Here is a 17,645-nt window from a genome sequence, read left to right on the forward strand (position 1 = left end):
ATTGACTTCTTCAGGAGCATAAAACATGGAAACAGTGAGCTCAAAACCAGAAGATCAAGCCATTTATCTGGACCAGGAGTGCTAAGAAAAACACCTAAAGGAATAACTTGAAAGTGCTTCAACTTGTAAGATAAACACATTTATTAAATTGATAAAGTTTTCTTTTAACCTGGCTACACCCTTCTATCTTTCAGTAAGAAAGACCTGGAAAAATATTACCCAGATATATTATGTGATGGGAGAAATCAAGAAGTAGGTCTAACAAAACAAGTACAATTTAAACACAGAGTATGAGGTATGTTCAGGATGAATATAGCACATTACAACGCGTGCTATTACCACGCAGTAGGTTACAACGCGGTCGTTACAACAACCGTGTTATTACCACGCGTGACTTTACATCACAAGTCGTTTCTACGACTTACGCTAGGTGGTGCGCTGGACTTAGTAATAGTATAAATTACTATTCCTACTCCAGTTAGCGCAACAGCAGGGAAGGTGTTGGATATAAAATCCAACACATTCCTTGGTGTTGCACGCCACCTAGCGCAAGTCATTGAAACATCTTGCGATGTAATGCCACGCGTGGTAACAATGCGGTCGTGGTAAAAACAGCATTGTAAACACTGTCTCCCGTTCAGGATGGTTGTCTCTATATCAAGGTCAACAATTTTGAAGTGAAAAAATAACCACATTTACCACACCGTCAAACTCATTTTATATTTACTATTCTTAATTTCAGATATACTTACATTGACATTCTAGTGGGTGTCAATGTAGTGCATGTAATATTTTTGTCTTGTGATATATCACATGCAATACAATGACCCCATCCAGTAGGTTTACTTGATTATAACTGATTCAAACGTAATTATTTGTTAGCACTAGAGTGCTAAAGCATAAACTTAAAACGACAAAATAAAATTATTTCAACTAGTGGACCTAACGACTTGCCAGAGCAATCTAAGATACTTCAGGAAGCCTCTCGGTTCATTTAGAATAAACCCCTGCCAAATATACCATGGGATGATTTTGTAGATTATTAGTGTTTCAAGTAAAACGGTGTGTCACTAAATGTATTAAACTTCGCGTATTTGATTTTCAAAAGCCCATAATAGGTCTCTAGAACAATTTTGCTCACATTTGGTAAACGATCCTAGCCTTATAAACCAACGTGGCATTTGCTGGCGTGTTTGTATAGATTTTCGAACTAGAGGAAAAGATTGTGAGCCGACAAATGGCCAGAATTGTACTTTGCAAATGTCAGGTGTTTGGATTTCAAATTGTTTACATGTTACTGATCTATGCTGGAAACCACGTGACCTTGGTGGCCTCTCATTATTACGCAAAATAATCCCAGTAAAGTGAAATTAAATGAAAATGTTAACACGTCTCATGTTACTACCCTCAGTATGTTTTTTTAAATTTACCCTCAAATATTTAGCAGTGATTCCTTCAAATTCAGGGATGCCAAGGAATATCTGGAGGTACATTTTGGGTCACTTAATTTTGATGAGTGTGGCCCTGAAAAACCTTGCCTATATTAAATAAATTTCAACCCTAGGGGAATGAGTCAGCCTGCACAAAGCAAACCGCTTGTTTCTAGTCTGAGGCAGTACCAGGTGGTTCCACTTGCCCATTGCTAAACAGAGCAAAAGGACTGTCTTTTACATTGCAGCTGATAGTCCTTTTACTGTCAATAAAGTTGACTTTATTTCCTTAAAAGAAAGACTACCTTTGGCACTGCAAGTGATGGTCCTCCTATTATGTTTCAAAGATTGATGCGGAAAGCAGGGTCGTGGTGACAGTTATTGAGGTGAATCCTATTCAGTGCTTAATTTGAGTCAGTGGTTTCCGGTGCTCAGCACCGGAACTTAATCATCAACACCAGCGCTTTTCCTGCGCACCAGTTAAGGGCACGTTTATTTACAAGCAGATTAAGTGATTTGCCCAGAATCACAGGATGTTGAGGAGACAAAGAGACTTGAACCTGGTTACCCAGTTCTGAAGTCAGCAATTCTGGCCGTTGCACCACATCCTCTCCCCACTTTCTCGGTTAGTAGTTTTAGACGGCGCAGCAGGAGAAACGGGCTGGCGCAAGCTGCCCCCTGTCAAGAGCCCTGGCACTTATTTTTTTACAGATTAACCACAGATCCTATGTACAGTCTTATTAGCAATGTGATCCCTGCACTTCAAGGAAATTATAGCTAAACTGTAGTGGAATCTGGCTTTCCACATAAAACAATAAAATAGACGACCTAGCGAACCTTGGAAAATTAGGTCATTCTTTGAGCCCCCAAATTCACCCACATTCCATTGCATTTACACCTTATAGTTCTGCCACCAAATTATCTCATGACTTTATTAGACCACAAAATCCAGATTTAGCACTGTGTCCTTCCAGATGTGGCACTGTCCTTAATCTTTCTTCCCTTCGACATTGCGTCTAGCGAGAAACAGCTTCAATGAGAGAGCTAGGCGGCAGCACAGTGAAACATGTCTAACCCATATTTACTGCAACCAATAGAAAATGTGTTTGTGGTAAAAAGCTTAATCTAAACAGTATAAGCACAGTCTGTGTTTGTGGATAGTCCTTAGATTGGACTGCCTTTTCATTACAGGAAAATGTTACCAGTGTCAACGGGGCATTCTCTCCGAGTATTACAGCAAAATACTGTGGCAAGGGCGGCTCCTCTGCCATGGCGGAGAAGCGTCACCCCACTGCTTTTAAGCAGTGTAAAGAAGAGAAACATAAAATAATAATACATTTAAGTTATTATCATTTTATGCTTCCTGGCCTGTCCTGCTGCTTTGCAGCGGGCCGATGGGCGGGGCTGCTCTGCTCTCCGAACAGGGCAGGGGCGGAGTGGTTTGCCCACTCCAAAGTGCGCAATGGCTGTTTGGTCAGCCCTCTCGGGCCGCCCATACCAGTCATGCGCACTTCCATGTTCAGGCTGCATTACAGCCTGCATGGAGAACATGCCCACCCCTCCAGCCCTTGGCTGAGCGCCGTGTCACGGCACTCAGACCAATCACAATGCTGCCATTGCAGCATTGTAATTGGCTTAAGGGAGGGAGCCAGGCTGCCTGCTCCCTGTTCTTGTCGGAGGCAGGAGAGAAGGAGCAGAGAAGATGCAGGACCCATAAGGCTAAGCGGAGCTTTTAAAAAACGTATATATATACACACCCGCGAACTGCCCCGCTGCCCCCCGCGAATCCAATAAAACCCGCAAGTCGTGCCAGCCGCCGCTGTACTGTGGCCGTCAGACCTTAATTTTCTAGTATTCTGCAACAAGATGAGATGGGCTGATGAATGGTGGATGGCGAGTGCATTTGTTCCTCTCAGTATATGACAGACGGTAGGAAAGGCTGATGCTATCTGAATTACTAATTAGGAACTATTTTCATTTTATCTCTCATGTACCTCCTTAAAGGACTATGAAATGGATGTTTTTTTTTATCATATTAAATATTTTGCTTAATCCAAGGTTTCCCTTTACCATAAGCAATAACTAGAGGTCATATCAGTATTCTGTTTTTAATTTGTGAAAGAAAGGGTGCTGATGCCCGAAGCTCTGCTCAGAAGCCAGATGCCGTTGCAAATAAACATCAGTGCGCTGAATACCATGGCTGGTAGTCTTTAATTCACTACAAGACACTCACTGCCACTTTATCTTATTCTTGCAGGTTCCTGTTTTCTCCGTTTGAGACGGTTGTATCATTTTTCTCTTCCTCCATCTTTCTGATCTATGTGTTTTTCCCTCTCTTGCACTCGGCAAAAATCTGGTGCGGAAAAATAAGTGCAGGTCCTCAAAAATAGGTGCTGGTGGCCTCCACCAGCCACCACCGGCTCAAATTATGCACTGTTTGCAACCTCAATGATGCATGTGACTGGCTAATTCAAGCATACAGTGCTTTTTTACACAGCAGGCAAAAAATTAATACGAAACCAGTGGTCGGAGTGCATTAAGGGCAACACTGAAACTATGATCCTGGGCACGGTGGGGCGGTGTCAGCCGATGTGGGGAAGGGTTCAAAGAGGTGGCTAAAAATAACAAACTATTCTGCAACTTTTTAGTTGGCCTTTCATCTGCATGTAACCACATATAAAATATAATGCTCGTACCTTAAATTAAAAATAAACGTATTTTTGGGAAATGCATTTTTCTTGTAGGACAGCTTGGTTGGTTAATGTGATCACTTCAGATGTATGAGGGTGTAATAGGATGGCCACTGATTTGAATCGTGTCCGGTGCACTGGAGAAATAGTGATGTGTATTAGAGCCAAGAGGTCAAAGCTTATGACAGAAAGCACTGTGAATAAGTCATTAGTTTAAAACACGGATAACACACAGTGTAACTAAGCTGGCCCAATATGTGCAAAAACTATTTTGTTTAAATGTTTACAGTGCTTGTAATCATTAATGTTTTAGTAATACCTTTTTTATATATTTCGATTAAAAGGACACATTCCAGATTCTAGCAATTAAAGCCTCTGTTGGCTCCCAGGCACCATTTTGATTTGCCATCAACCAGTTGCCCACATTTATATTTCTTTCAGGTAGTAGGCCTCCCAGAGCGAAGGCTTGTTTCACTTTCACCTAGTTCTTATTTCTCCTGACAGAGGAGTCCCTTATTCTCACCTGGCATCTCAAACATTCAGGAAGGGTTGTTTAGGTCTCGCCTGACCCAGCGCATGCGCTGGTCTGGCGAGACTTATTGAGAGGGCTCCAAAAAGTGCTACCAGGCCAGCCTGGAGCTACAGTGCATGTGCGCGGGCGCGCGCGCCGCGCTTTACCGCGATTACATTCACTTTAGCGGCCGCTTTGAAAAGCCAATAGGTCTCGCTTTTGGGACCTTATAAGTATTTAGTTATGCAACTGTTGCGTGGCTAAACACTTATAAGGTCCCAAAGGCAAGACCTATTGGCTATGCCAATGCTTGTTTTCACATTGAAAGTATGGCAACGGTTTTGATCAAATTAATACAATTTGGGAACGTCATTCCCCCGTTGCCCTGCCCACTTCGATCTTTCGTATGAAACCCTCCATCCTCTAAATTCCAGTTCCATGGAAATACCGACGTGTACATGGTCGATACAAAAGGTCTCTGCGCTTTTTGTGAAACAGAATTGCTGGTATAAGTTCAATACCCATTAGAGAGGTATCCATGACATGAAAATCATGATCACAATTCATACCAATTGGTACTTAGCTGTCGAGCTCAGCAAAAAAACGTAAGAACAGATTGGACATGAAACTGATCCAGCCTGTGAGTTCCCAGAGGCGGCCCCCCCTCCACGGCTGGTAGAGACATGCTGGCGGGGCGCGCGCGCGGGGAAGCTCACAGACAATGCCTGCACTAGGCACCGCCTGTGGATAAACGAGGGAATTTTTTTTTTTGCTTCCAGCACTGCCAATCTGGCATCTTACAAGTACACTAAATTCACAATTAACATATTAAATTAAGCATTTACAACTTGGACCATCCCGACAGCTGAAGTAATTCGACAGTCATTCAGTCGGAGTAATTCGGTGAATTTCCCAAGGTGCTTTTTAATTCTGCAGAAACATTTAACACATCAGTTACATTCCCTTAAGAAACGAGTCTGCTATAAAATTCAGACAATGACCTTGTTAGAACTTAATATCAAATCAATGCTGTTTACATAAAGTACTGTGCATACTGCAGTTACAATCTATTTTGCACAGCATGTGCCCTGAAACAGCAGCGCTTCTCCACGCCACAGTTTGTGCTGTGCTTGGTGAAACTGATACAGGTTTGCTGTTTACACGTGTCTTTTGCCATTCTAAACAAAATGTTTGGCACGTAACATCACTCTCTATACACTGCTTCTGTGGGATCTGAAGGCAATGAATGAGAAAGAACCCTAGTCTGTTGCCCACTTGGCCAATACTTCCACTAATGTGGCCATCATAAGGATTAACAAAAGACAGTGTTTAGATTTTGCAAAATTGCAGCATTTATCACTTGTCCAAGGGCCACATGTACTATTTACTGCTTGCAAAATGCTGAAGGCAATTTCAACCAGTATTTTGGTGGCCAGTAAAGAATTTACTGAGCCAACCCATGTACAAATAGGCTAATTTGAAAATTCAAAATTCTAATGGGTTGCAAAACATCCTTTCCCATCAATATTCATGAGATATGTTGCAAATTGCCATTCTTTCCTATTGGAAGCCATCACCAGGATGGTAGTCATTCGAATCAACAGATCACCATGTCAGTTTGTTTAACCCCTTCGCCGCGGCGCGAATTCTGCCGCGGCGCTGGGGGGGGTGCGGGGTGAGCGCGGCGCCACCATGCACGTGACGGAACCACTCCGTCATGAGTCACGGGCGAGCTGTGCTCATGACGGAGTGGTTCCGTCACGACTCCGCCCACTCTCTATTTTGCCCGCACAGGCGGGGAATCGGTGCCGCGTGGGAGGAGCGGCCGCAGCATGACGGAACCACACCGTCATGAGCACACGCCGCCCGTGGCTCATGACGGAGTGGTTCCGTCATGAGCACGCAAGGGGTTAAAGGTTTGAAGTGGGCCACTGGAACACTGTCTACTCTTCAACAAACTTTTTTTACATTCACAAAGTGGAAGGGTAGCCTAGGGGGCTGCTTCCCTTTTGAAAACACCTTTCTACCTCCTTTGAGGTCTCTGTTTTCAGTGATTGACACATTCATTGATACATACATTCTGTCTCCTACAATAGGCTTGATATATTGGAAACATTTTACTGTGTCAAATGGAGCATTTCCAACTGTTAAAATGCTTAGTACAACCAGCCCCTTATGCCTTCAATAAAACACCCAGAGCCGCCCTTGCATGTATAAAATAGTAACCACAAAAAAGCTTATTTGCACTGCTATATAGCCCGACACAAAAAAATCGACAGTTGTAAGTTTGCTAATCCATGCCTTGTGCAATGTTGATCCATGACTCATTGAGTGAATACCAGACGAGAACCTCAGGCGTAGCTTCCATTGGTGCAGCAGGTGCAGTGACACCAGGGTCTAAAGGGCTAAGGGGCTCACTGAATCCTAAGCCAGGGGACCCATTTCCATTCTTGCACCAGGGCCCATGACACATAGCAGTGCTACTGACCAGAACCACTGTTACTAAGTACACAATATTTATCTACATGTTGTTCCATTAACAGTTATTGTACGTAAGAACTACAATTTTAAGTGATCTTAGAAAAGGCCCCCTCTCTACTAGAGGTAGCAATATCTGGGGGTCGATTGAGGTAACAAAAATAAATTACATATAAATATAGGTTATGGGCCTGATTCACATAGATAAACTTACACTCTTGTGTATGTTTACTCTTTTTCGGTATTCACAAACATATGATTAAATAGTACGTTTACGACTTCGGAGACTTTACAGTCTGGGCAAACAATGCCACACATAAAAGATAGGCCTTTTTATTTGTGAAGTTCTCCATTTTGATCCAGTGTAAGCGGTATAAATATTTTAAAGTTAATTTCCACTTCACTACTTACTCATCTATCCCTCTGACTGCACTGGGTCCCTGACAGTTAGATGAATTTCAGCATTATCCTCACCACAGAGGTGAATGGTCCTCTGATGGCTCTTTCTTCATCGATAGGAAGGGTGGAGATTAGGATGTCCAAAACCTCAATATTAGCCACCCAATGAGGACCATTAATCGGTGACAAACTCACATGTTTGAAATTAGTTTCAAATACACTACTCTCAGGACCATGCTGTAAAAATAAAGTATCGCAATGAGGAGTCCCAATCTTCTAAATAAATTAAATCTAACTAGAATGATACAAACTAGAAGCTCTGCTACTATGACACAGACTAGAAGAAGCAGAGCTTGATATTCTGAAAGGATTTGTTGATTCTCCCTACAACGCATTTAGATAAAGAGAGTGGTTCAATATAGTTTCGAACAAAGAACATCAGAGCACAATAGACTCAGATAATTTCAAGGGTTAATTATTGTATTAATGTTCCAAAATGTATACAAATAAGAAATTTCTGAAGCTTCTCAGTCAAGAATATTTAAGCATGTGCAACTAGACCACACACTTAGTCAGAAGTTCAAATCTAAAGAGGATGGTTTCAAACAAACATCAGATACAAGATTATAGGCTTCTACCATCATTAGTGGCAGAAAAATAGTTCGGTTTTTATCTAAAATTCAAAGCAAAGGGGTAAAAGAATCAATTTTCAAGTCCTCTAAAGGCGAATCCATAAACATTAGCAAAAAGAAGCAAAAATCTATTAATTCAGCAAAGAAGGGTTCCAGATTGACTACATGAATTCAACAGCTTTAGCAAAATGGCAGTCCAAGATAGGATTTAAAGGATGATTATAAATTTATAGGAAATGAGTCCATTTTCTCTCAAAGAACGGAAAATAAAACAATGCACTGTCCCAAAGAAAAATCTATAGCAATGGCTTGTCAGAAGGGAAAAAGGTTTGGCAATGCGTAGCACCAGAGGAAAAGAAAGTATGTTGTGGTCCCTTCTTTGGGGTTGCTTCTTTTATAGTCCTTATGACACCTTAATGACGTCGTGACTATTCGTGACTAGTCATTCCATTGTATGATTAGTTTACATATGTTGTCACAAAATTAATTTAATTACTCCTGCATTCTTTCCCAATCTCTTCATGTGAACCACTTGGCTTTCTGGGCATCACAGGTTAATCAACGGTAAAAAATATACAATGTAACAGACTATGGCATCATATATGAGTTGATTTTCCCACCAAGCCATTCCACCATGAACTTAGAAAGAATGTTCTTTGTATGTATACTGAAACATGCACAAAACAAATGAGGCAACATTTGCAAAACTGTCAATGAATTATTATGCTTGCTAAGGGAAATTTGGAGCTCAAGAAAGAACACGTTTAAAGCTTAAAATGCATACATCAGCTCTAAATGAACTATATTAATTGAAATCAAACATGATTCATCAAATCATTATTTCATAATAAGAGAATAATAATAAATGATTAGGGTTAGCTATGATCTACTGCCACAAATTTTCAGCATTCATACATGTAAATTATTCTTAAAACCCATTTTACCAAAATTGCTTCTACATTTTTAAAAACAATAAGGTCTCTACTGCCATCTCTGTAAGTTTCAACATCGTAGCTAATTTTCTTCTCATAATTAGCACCACAATATAATTGTAATACATTTGAAATGAAAGGCAATAGAACTGTTAGGCCTCATCTTTAGATTCATTCGTTTTCATCAGTATGTGAATAATAAAACATAATTTTATAAGTAATCTTGTTATGAAAATATGTATTATAATTAGTTAGCAATGTATTTTCTCCTTTTCTAACGTATCTAATGTATTGTATTGTCTTTTTGATGTGCTTTTATGGCCATAGGGTCGAAAGAAAGCTTTTGAACTGAACTTTTCTAACTCTTTTAAGCACGCTTTTATGGTGCTGTTACTTCACTTGGCTCTATTGCTGTATTACATTGTGTATTTTGTGCAATGCACACAATCAGATTTTTGTGTCTTAATTGGTAAAGTGTCATGCAATGTGGTTTTAAAATATCTGATCTATCAACCCTGACTGCGGGTTCTCCACAGTCATAAAGTTACAAATAAATCATTTATTTGTGAATACAGAAAAAGAGTAAACTTACACAAAAGTGTAAGTTTACATTTGTGAACCGGACCCAAAGTGTTTGACATCCCAGAGAAGACTTGCAGTCTTATGTCTAAATCACAGGAGTAAAGACAGTGCCTCTCTCTGCCATGAATGAAAGGAACATAATTTCTTCATATGGTGAAATAAAAATAAAGTGATGGGTTTCTGCAATCTTGCTTTTTGTATATATAAGCGTGGCTTGATAATATCTATCTATCTATCTATCTATCTATCTATCTATCTATCTATCTATCTATCTATCTATCTATCTATCTATCTATCTATCTTCTATCTGTCTGTCTGTCTGTCTGTCTGTCTGCCTGTCTGTCTGTCTGCCTGCCTGCCTGCCTGCCTGCCTGCCTGCCTGTCTGTCTGTCTGTCTGTCTGTCTATCTATCTATCTCAATCTATGCCACAATAATCTGCAACTGCACCCATTAATATGTGCATTCATCAATATAACCATTTGGTGACTGAGCAATATGTCTACTAAATACGTCCATCTGCCCATCCTGCTGTTTTGAAACAAATGTGGTATCCTTTGATAGGGCAAGTAGACATATTCTCATGAAATGAGCTGCGGTAATAATCCAGAATCTCACAGAATTCTCATTTTGAACCCATGCGAAAAGACTTGTGAGCACCTTCACAAAAATGGCATTGAAGGTAATAAGAGCAGTGAGTTTGGCTTGGCTCTAGTCAGCACTTAGTGCTTATGTCACACATGGGAAAATGCCTAACCTATATACTCCTCTCTTATTTTTGCAAAAGGAAACTTTACCGGTTCTCACTATCCACGGGAACTGTTTGCTCCTAAAACGTGCAGGTACACCCCATTAAATGTACTACAGTAGGGCTGAGAACTACAGGTGCTATTCCTTTCAAATGAAAGAAGTGCAGGCACTCAGTGGGCACGACCTGTCCTTTTAAAGTACTAGGATACACCATGAAAATGTTAGCAAATGTCCCGTCCACCACATTATAAGTGTATTATGGTCAATGGTATGCTTAGTACCACAGATGACACTGCAGCCACATTTTAATGGAATGCCATGCCCACCAAAATCTAAATGTGGCCTTTAGTGATAACCTCCCAGATTTGTATATCCAAATGTGATCCACTACAATCTGTTTTGATGATAAGAAGAACATTGCTGCATCCCTATGTTTGTTTATTTGCTACTATTTAGACAACATTACGATAAGGACATTATCATCAATAGCTAAATCCCAAAATGATTTGTAAACTTTTTCAGTTAAAGATCAACTTTCAGAAATTTAGAAAAGCAGATCATAGAAAAGCATATATCGAAAGTTCAACTTACCAGCCTGATTGGTGGTCACATTTAGAGACACAAATTGCCTTCCCCCAGGGCTTAGTTCTGACACTCCATTCTCTGCTTCAATCTCAAAGGTGTAGTTTGTGTGGGCCAACAAATCCACTACCATCACAGAGGTGTTTTTCAAGCTGCTTTGCATGGGAAGATATCGTACATGGCTGCCACACTCCTCGCACTGGCTTGAGTGAGCAGTGCACATTTTGCACACAATGTTGTAAGCCACGTCTTTCCTTCCACCTGTGTCAGCTGGCGGGATCCATTCCAGAAAGACACTGGTCTCGTTAATATTGGAGATGGCATTCCGGGGAGCTGTTGGGGGCCCTAGTTTACAGAGAGAAGTATGTTTTTAAAGTGTGCTATGATCCAACAAATCACCACTATTCCTGACTTCAAACAAACTACAAGTGCTAGGACCATTAAAGATTCAATCTTCCAATTCACAAGAAGAAGTACCACTTTCTTAAAAACACCATACTGCCAAAAAAAACAAGACACGCATTAATTAACAAATTCACACAATTGAAATTATTGTCTAAATATCTTAAAATACATGAATCACATTTGCTGATATATTTAAAATCCAAATGATGCTTCAGAAACAAAACAAAATGAAGCAAAGTGACTACAAAATTCGTATTTCTGGGTGACATAATATCCCATTACTTTGTCCTGGTTGAGTAATGTGAAGGTACATAGCAGAACCACCTACATCCAAAGCCCTAGCATCACTTTGAGAGTACAGCTGAGGGGGAAAAATTGTGGATGATATAATTTTGTTGGAAGCATTTCTTAAGTCACTGGAATTCAACAGCTATATGTTAGAAGATTCAAGGCTGAAAATTCTGAAATATTATTCACTGATTACTCTTTGAGCAAAGTTTATTAAAGCACTGCCTCCATTTTTTCCAGCTTATTTGCTAATCTTTTTCGGCCTCTATGGGACTTTAATCATGTTGCAAAGTTTGAGCAATGTTGCAGTAACAGATTGATGACCTTTTAAACAATTGAATGTCACCATTTGAGCCAGCAGATGCTTCTAGTTTATTTGTGCACAGACCTGCTACAAGAGCCAGAAGAGACCAGGTAATATCTCAAACAGTAGGGCCATTTTACACAAAGTTCCCCGAGGATGCAACGGGCATGTGAACAATTTTTTTGATCCCCATGGCTGATACCTGTGTGGCCCCTTCTGGAATACAGATCATGCCGGTTCCACATGTTCACCAACACAATATCAAGGCATGTTTCCTCATGTGCATGGAGATGTGGCCCCCATGCAAACGAGGAGACACTCTGCCTCTCTCAAAGTTTCAGGGACTGGTGCTGGGAAGTCTTAAGGCAGCAGATAGAGGGGGACCAGAACCAAACTTTATACCTGAAAAGGAAGATGTACCGCACACAAAGATATTGTGACAAACTAGAGAAGGGGCATTTTAAAATGAGGTGGGCAATATAGTCATGCTGGCTCTACCTGAATGTGTTGGACTGCACATTGACGTAGAATCAACCTGATCAGTTACTCAATGGAGAGGCATATAATACCTTGCTCATTGTCAAATGGAAAGTGGACTTGGCAAAACAGATGCTGAGAAACAACCAGCTCAAATTAGGTCTTACACTGTGTGATAACTCCTTATTATCAAACACCACAAAATATTTGTACATGATGAGGTAAGGCAGATTATTACCATGTTTGGTGTTTACAATCCTCTAATGACAAACTTCACTGATTTCACTGTCTAAAAACTGTTACCAAAATCCTTCTTCCCAGCTTAAAATCTCTCTGTCAGAATATTGTAGGTAAAGGAGGAGACAGTGTTAAGACTCTCCTCTTAAAACCATACCCCAGCATTAAGAAGCTCCAACTACTGTGTTGACCAGCTTCATACATTTGAATGCGAAACAATGTGACTTAAGTAGATTCCACCACTCAAGTCATGGCTGTATATTGGCCATCAGGGTATAACACTTTATTTTTGACAGATTCAGTAGTCTTGTGAACAGCTTCAGGAAGCATTTCCATATTAGGAGAGCTTAATATATGTGTTGATGTTTTTACCCAACAGGCAGAAGGGTCTGCCCATAAGACAAGCCATCGTTTGCACTTAGCCCGTGTTTTTTTACTATTTGTTTAGGCAGTCTACTGCTACATGTAGAGTGTTAACCAGTTAATGCCCTTGTCCAGTTTAACTTCTTTACTAAGTTTTGTAACAGCACCCCTGGGAAGATGGTTAGTACAGGTATATAGAAAGGTGACATCCAAAGCATTTAAAAGTCTCTACTTCAGTCAGGATAAAAAGTTAGACACTGCAAATTCACCTGAGACATGGCTCTAACATATTTGAAAAACTTTATTCTTTCTAGATTAGATCCTTGAAAGAGAAAATAATCTCTAGTTCTCCAGATAGTGAAGTATGAACGAAGCACCAGAGGTAAGTTATTTAATTGCTTCCTAATTACAGGTAGATAACAGCCATGTAAATGTCTCATGAGAGTCCAGTGTACTGTTATAATCAGGTCAATAAAAATACTTTACTATACTACCATAGTATAATAACATAAAAGTCTAATATACTAAGCAAGAAATGTCTTTCTGTGAGTTCACCCTGGGCCTAGAGTAGGTTGTTAAGATGCTTCTCTGATCCTTTCATAAACCAATCCCTCCCACACACACCTAATATGCCAAGTGACCACCCTAGGATCATTTGCTCCTAGGCCCCTGTCATGATCAATCTCCTCAATGTATTTGCATTCAAGGGCGAGATTCTGCATAAACTCAAATACACAATCCACTTTGGGCTAACCTTTCATCACATAGACAAGAGGAACAGAGGCCCCCATTCACTTTATTTCTCATCTTGAGATCAAGAGAATGGTGAGTGACCACCAGTCTTTAGCCCACTAGGAGCACTGGATTGAACTACAAACATCAGGTTAGTAACTCACTAGGGATCAAGGCAGGGTATGCATGCTGATTCTACTAGATATTCAGCAGTATGTGATCAAATGCCTCGATTCAAGTGTAAATTAGTGCAATGGCCTTAGGCCGGTTCTCATCCCTCCTCAGCTATCTTGCGGCTCTATTTGTATTCATAGAGGACATTGGCCTGTATCAGAAGACCACCTTATCAGCTGAAACTTTTATGTAGATGACACACAGATCTACCACAAACTGAAAATGCTTTGGGTGACTTTAGCGTACTTGATATACCAGTGAATATAACTAACTTTACGCACTTCTACCCATGGCTCATAAAGTGCCCCATATAATATATGGTGTTGTATGGCTATGTCATAATGATTAAAGTTAAAAGGACATCAAACCCTCACCAACACCATGTGGCATGCTTCATCACTGGATTGACTCCTGTGTGGGAAATGGACATCTAATGGAATTGTGTAATATAGAAAAGGGTGCCCTTTTTATTCGAAATATCAGAAGGGGGCATTTCAGAGTTAGGATCGCGAAACATCACCTACTCAGCCTTTTATTTTTCAAAAGGAGCACTGCGTTTGAGCCACAGAACAGTGTTGCTACCAAATTTGCATTGTGCCAAGTCATTTCAACCTGCAGCACTGTGCTTTACATGTGTACATCTATTTATTTTTTATTTTTTGTGATTATTGGGAACTCCCATGTCCCTAGGAAGTCTTGAGTAAGACTCTAAATTTCTACTGTTCCAAGCAAACGTTTAAATATTTCTCGAGTGCCCACGCTATGAACACAGAGGGAAAAGAAGCTGGTGAATGTTCAATGGAGCAGATGTCCACAAGGACAGTAATTGGCAACTTCCGAGCGAAACTTAACAGTATCCCTGTTTTTTTTTTACATATTGTCGTCTCTAAAACAAGTTACAGATAGTGGTGAAATGTTTCTTTTATCTATTTATTTGTATTTATTTATTTAGGCTGAAGCCCAAAAACCTTCTAAACAACACAAACATTAAGCACACTCTAATAAGTTTTGATGCAACCAATTCTCTTTTTTAGGAAATCTAATGTTGGCCACTGTAGATATGATTGCTATCCATTCTTTTTTCATTATAACTTAGGGTAAACATCCTTAATTCGAGAACACTCCTATGTTCATGCTATAGACTCTTTTCAAAATCCTTACCAGCATTTTAAATCTTATTTTCTGGAGCCCATACAAATATCAACAATTTACAATACAAGAAAATTGCAAACTTAGAGAAAGGAAGACAGGAAATGTTAATAACTGGCAGTGATTCTAAATGGGCATATTCTGAGACCAAGACTCGTTCCTGCAGATGACTCCCATCTGGGCACATATAGAATAATGTGGTTTAGTTGTGCCACATTTTTGTGGAGCCACTATTTTAAACAAATGGATGTTGTTTTTGGTGGTCTGTAAATCTTGCTCCTGCCCATTGCCTCTCATAATCAATGTCCCCCTGTGTGTCTTCTCTCCTCACAGTTTTTGGGAAGCACAAAATACTGTGAAGCAATTGCTTATTTTCCTTAAAGCACATGTACAGTGAATTAAACTTTTGTCACGTACCTAATATACTATTATGAAGGACACTTCCGCAGGACGTTCTGACACAGGCTAGCTAACACACTGTTATATAAGTCTTTGTTTAAAAATGTTTTATATTGTGTTGTATATCTCTGGACTGCACTGTTGCTGAGGAAGCTAATGCAAGATTTCCTTTATCTGAGAATGGGGTCAGTGTTATAATTATTATTGTGACAATCTCTATTCTGATCTGCCTAGCATGTGTTATCATCAGTCATGCCATGCTCAATTTGCTGTTTTCGCGTATTACTTATTCATAAAATGTGTATTAAAAACCCTTGGTTTTTGGGGTGAGCCAAAGGCATTTCCTGTTCTACTAGGGATTCTGTAGGTTTGATGACTTCCCTGTTCTGTCGAATTTTGAGATCCTTGCTTTTTTATTCCTAGAGATGCTTTCTGTGTTTCTTGTGAATCTGACATAGAATTTAGATGACTTCCCAAATCCTCATAGCACTCTGAGTATTTTGATGATTTCCCTTTTCAATCAGGATCTGTGTCCATTCCATTTATGATTTTGTTGCTTATTGGGACTTAGCTTAGAATTTTTTTGATTTCTAACTATGTACACTGTATCTGAACCTTTCTGGTATATATTTTGCCTTTCTCTGTAATGCTTATTTTGAGATTTTGTAATCAAAATCTTTTGTTGATCTAGACCTCAGTTATTGAGTGGTCCCAGTCACTAGTTTTATTGATCTGCTAAGATTATTTATGGGGCCCGATGTCGCTGAGCTGAGCTGCCAGAGGTAAACTTTGGGGTGATCAATACATTGGGTTGCAGTAAAATTTTAGGTTTGGGCTCCCACAACATCATGGCCTTCCAGCGTGAATTGAAAAAAGCCCAGTGCCCACAGAGCTGACCCCTTTCCAAGCAGTGAACCTATTCATACTTTGTAAGATTTTGTGAGAGTCAGCTCTTAACTTACATAGATATGCTTATAACTAGAGAGCAATATAAAAAAACTACTGAGGTCAAGAATATCACCCTGGACATATATCAACTACAGAATATTGGCTATCAACATAACATTGGGTACTCAAAAACACAGCGAATCAGATTTACTATTCTTAACTCTGCTTCTATTTATCTTGACAATTTGTTGGCAATATTGTGGCCTCCATGTAACTACAGGTGGACACAAAAAACTCAATATTTTGATAGCATGTAGAATATACCAGATTGGAGGGTTGGGGCCTTAGGGAGGAAGCGTGGGTAGTACGGATTTCTCCTGGCATGTACACTGAGGGTTGAGTCTTTTATATGTTGTTGGTTTTGATGTGCTGACGGACAAATTTAATAAAAATATTAAAAAAAAAAAAAAATGGAGAATATACCAGATATTAGATTTCATGAACTTCCCAGTACTTACTTGTGCATGCCATGGAAGGCGGATCGGACTCCCTTCTAAAATAGCTCTCTTCGCAGAGGCAGGTGATGGACCCTACCTCGTGGGTATAACTGTGAGGTGGGCATTTGCTGCAGGTCGGGCTTTGAGCCGAGGCCTTGAAGAATCCAGGTTTGCAGACTGCAAAAAGACAATTAGAAACCTGGGTTAGCGCTTCAGTTGTTCTAATCCAGCTGCCACCAAAGCAATGCAACAATCAGCCCACTGCACATTTCATAAGCATTCGTTTCGAAATATTTTTGGCGTCACTAATATCAGCTAATTTTTTAAGGAAACCAAAAACAGAATCCTATAAAAGAAAATACAACTTGTCAAAATAATTTTGGGATCAAATATATTCTCTAAAACAAGAAATATTACAAACTGCACTGAACTAGACATGGGGACAGTAAAAATCGCGAAAAATGAAACTAAAAATTGCATAATATCCAGGAAATGGAAACATCTGTGATTAAACGGTGCACCCAATTAGGATATATACATTTTTCAACAATTTCTGAAAAGCAGAGAAGTACATCAAACGAATAGTTCCAGAAGATCATGCCATGGTTTCACAACTGAGTGACCACACATACCGCTTAGAAATCCTTTTATGACAGTGTATACAACTTCTTCAATTGCTGGATGGTGGTGGCACTTCAAATGCTGAATCTACTGCATGAAACAATTGCATTTATAATCATGCCGGTAG

General features: G+C 39.8%; 1 protein-coding gene across 3 annotated transcripts in view; it reads right to left on the reverse strand.

Moving 5' to 3' along the window:
* EPHA5 (EPH receptor A5) overlaps positions 1-17,645 on the reverse strand; it is a 675,470-nt gene that overhangs the window by 266,681 nt on the left and 391,144 nt on the right. For all 3 annotated transcript variants that reach the window (XM_085636504.1, XM_085636505.1, XM_085636506.1), the window contains exons 4-5: positions 16,919-17,074; positions 10,994-11,329 (exon numbers count right to left, since the gene is read on the reverse strand). In XM_085636504.1, the coding sequence (XP_085492630.1) occupies positions 10,994-11,329; positions 16,919-17,074 (492 nt within the window). The remainder of the gene's footprint in view (positions 1-10,993; positions 11,330-16,918; positions 17,075-17,645) is intronic.

Source organism: Triturus cristatus, chromosome 2_1, assembly GCF_964204655.1.
Source record: "Triturus cristatus chromosome 2_1, aTriCri1.1, whole genome shotgun sequence".
Classification (NCBI taxonomy): domain Eukaryota; kingdom Metazoa; phylum Chordata; class Amphibia; order Caudata; family Salamandridae; genus Triturus; species Triturus cristatus.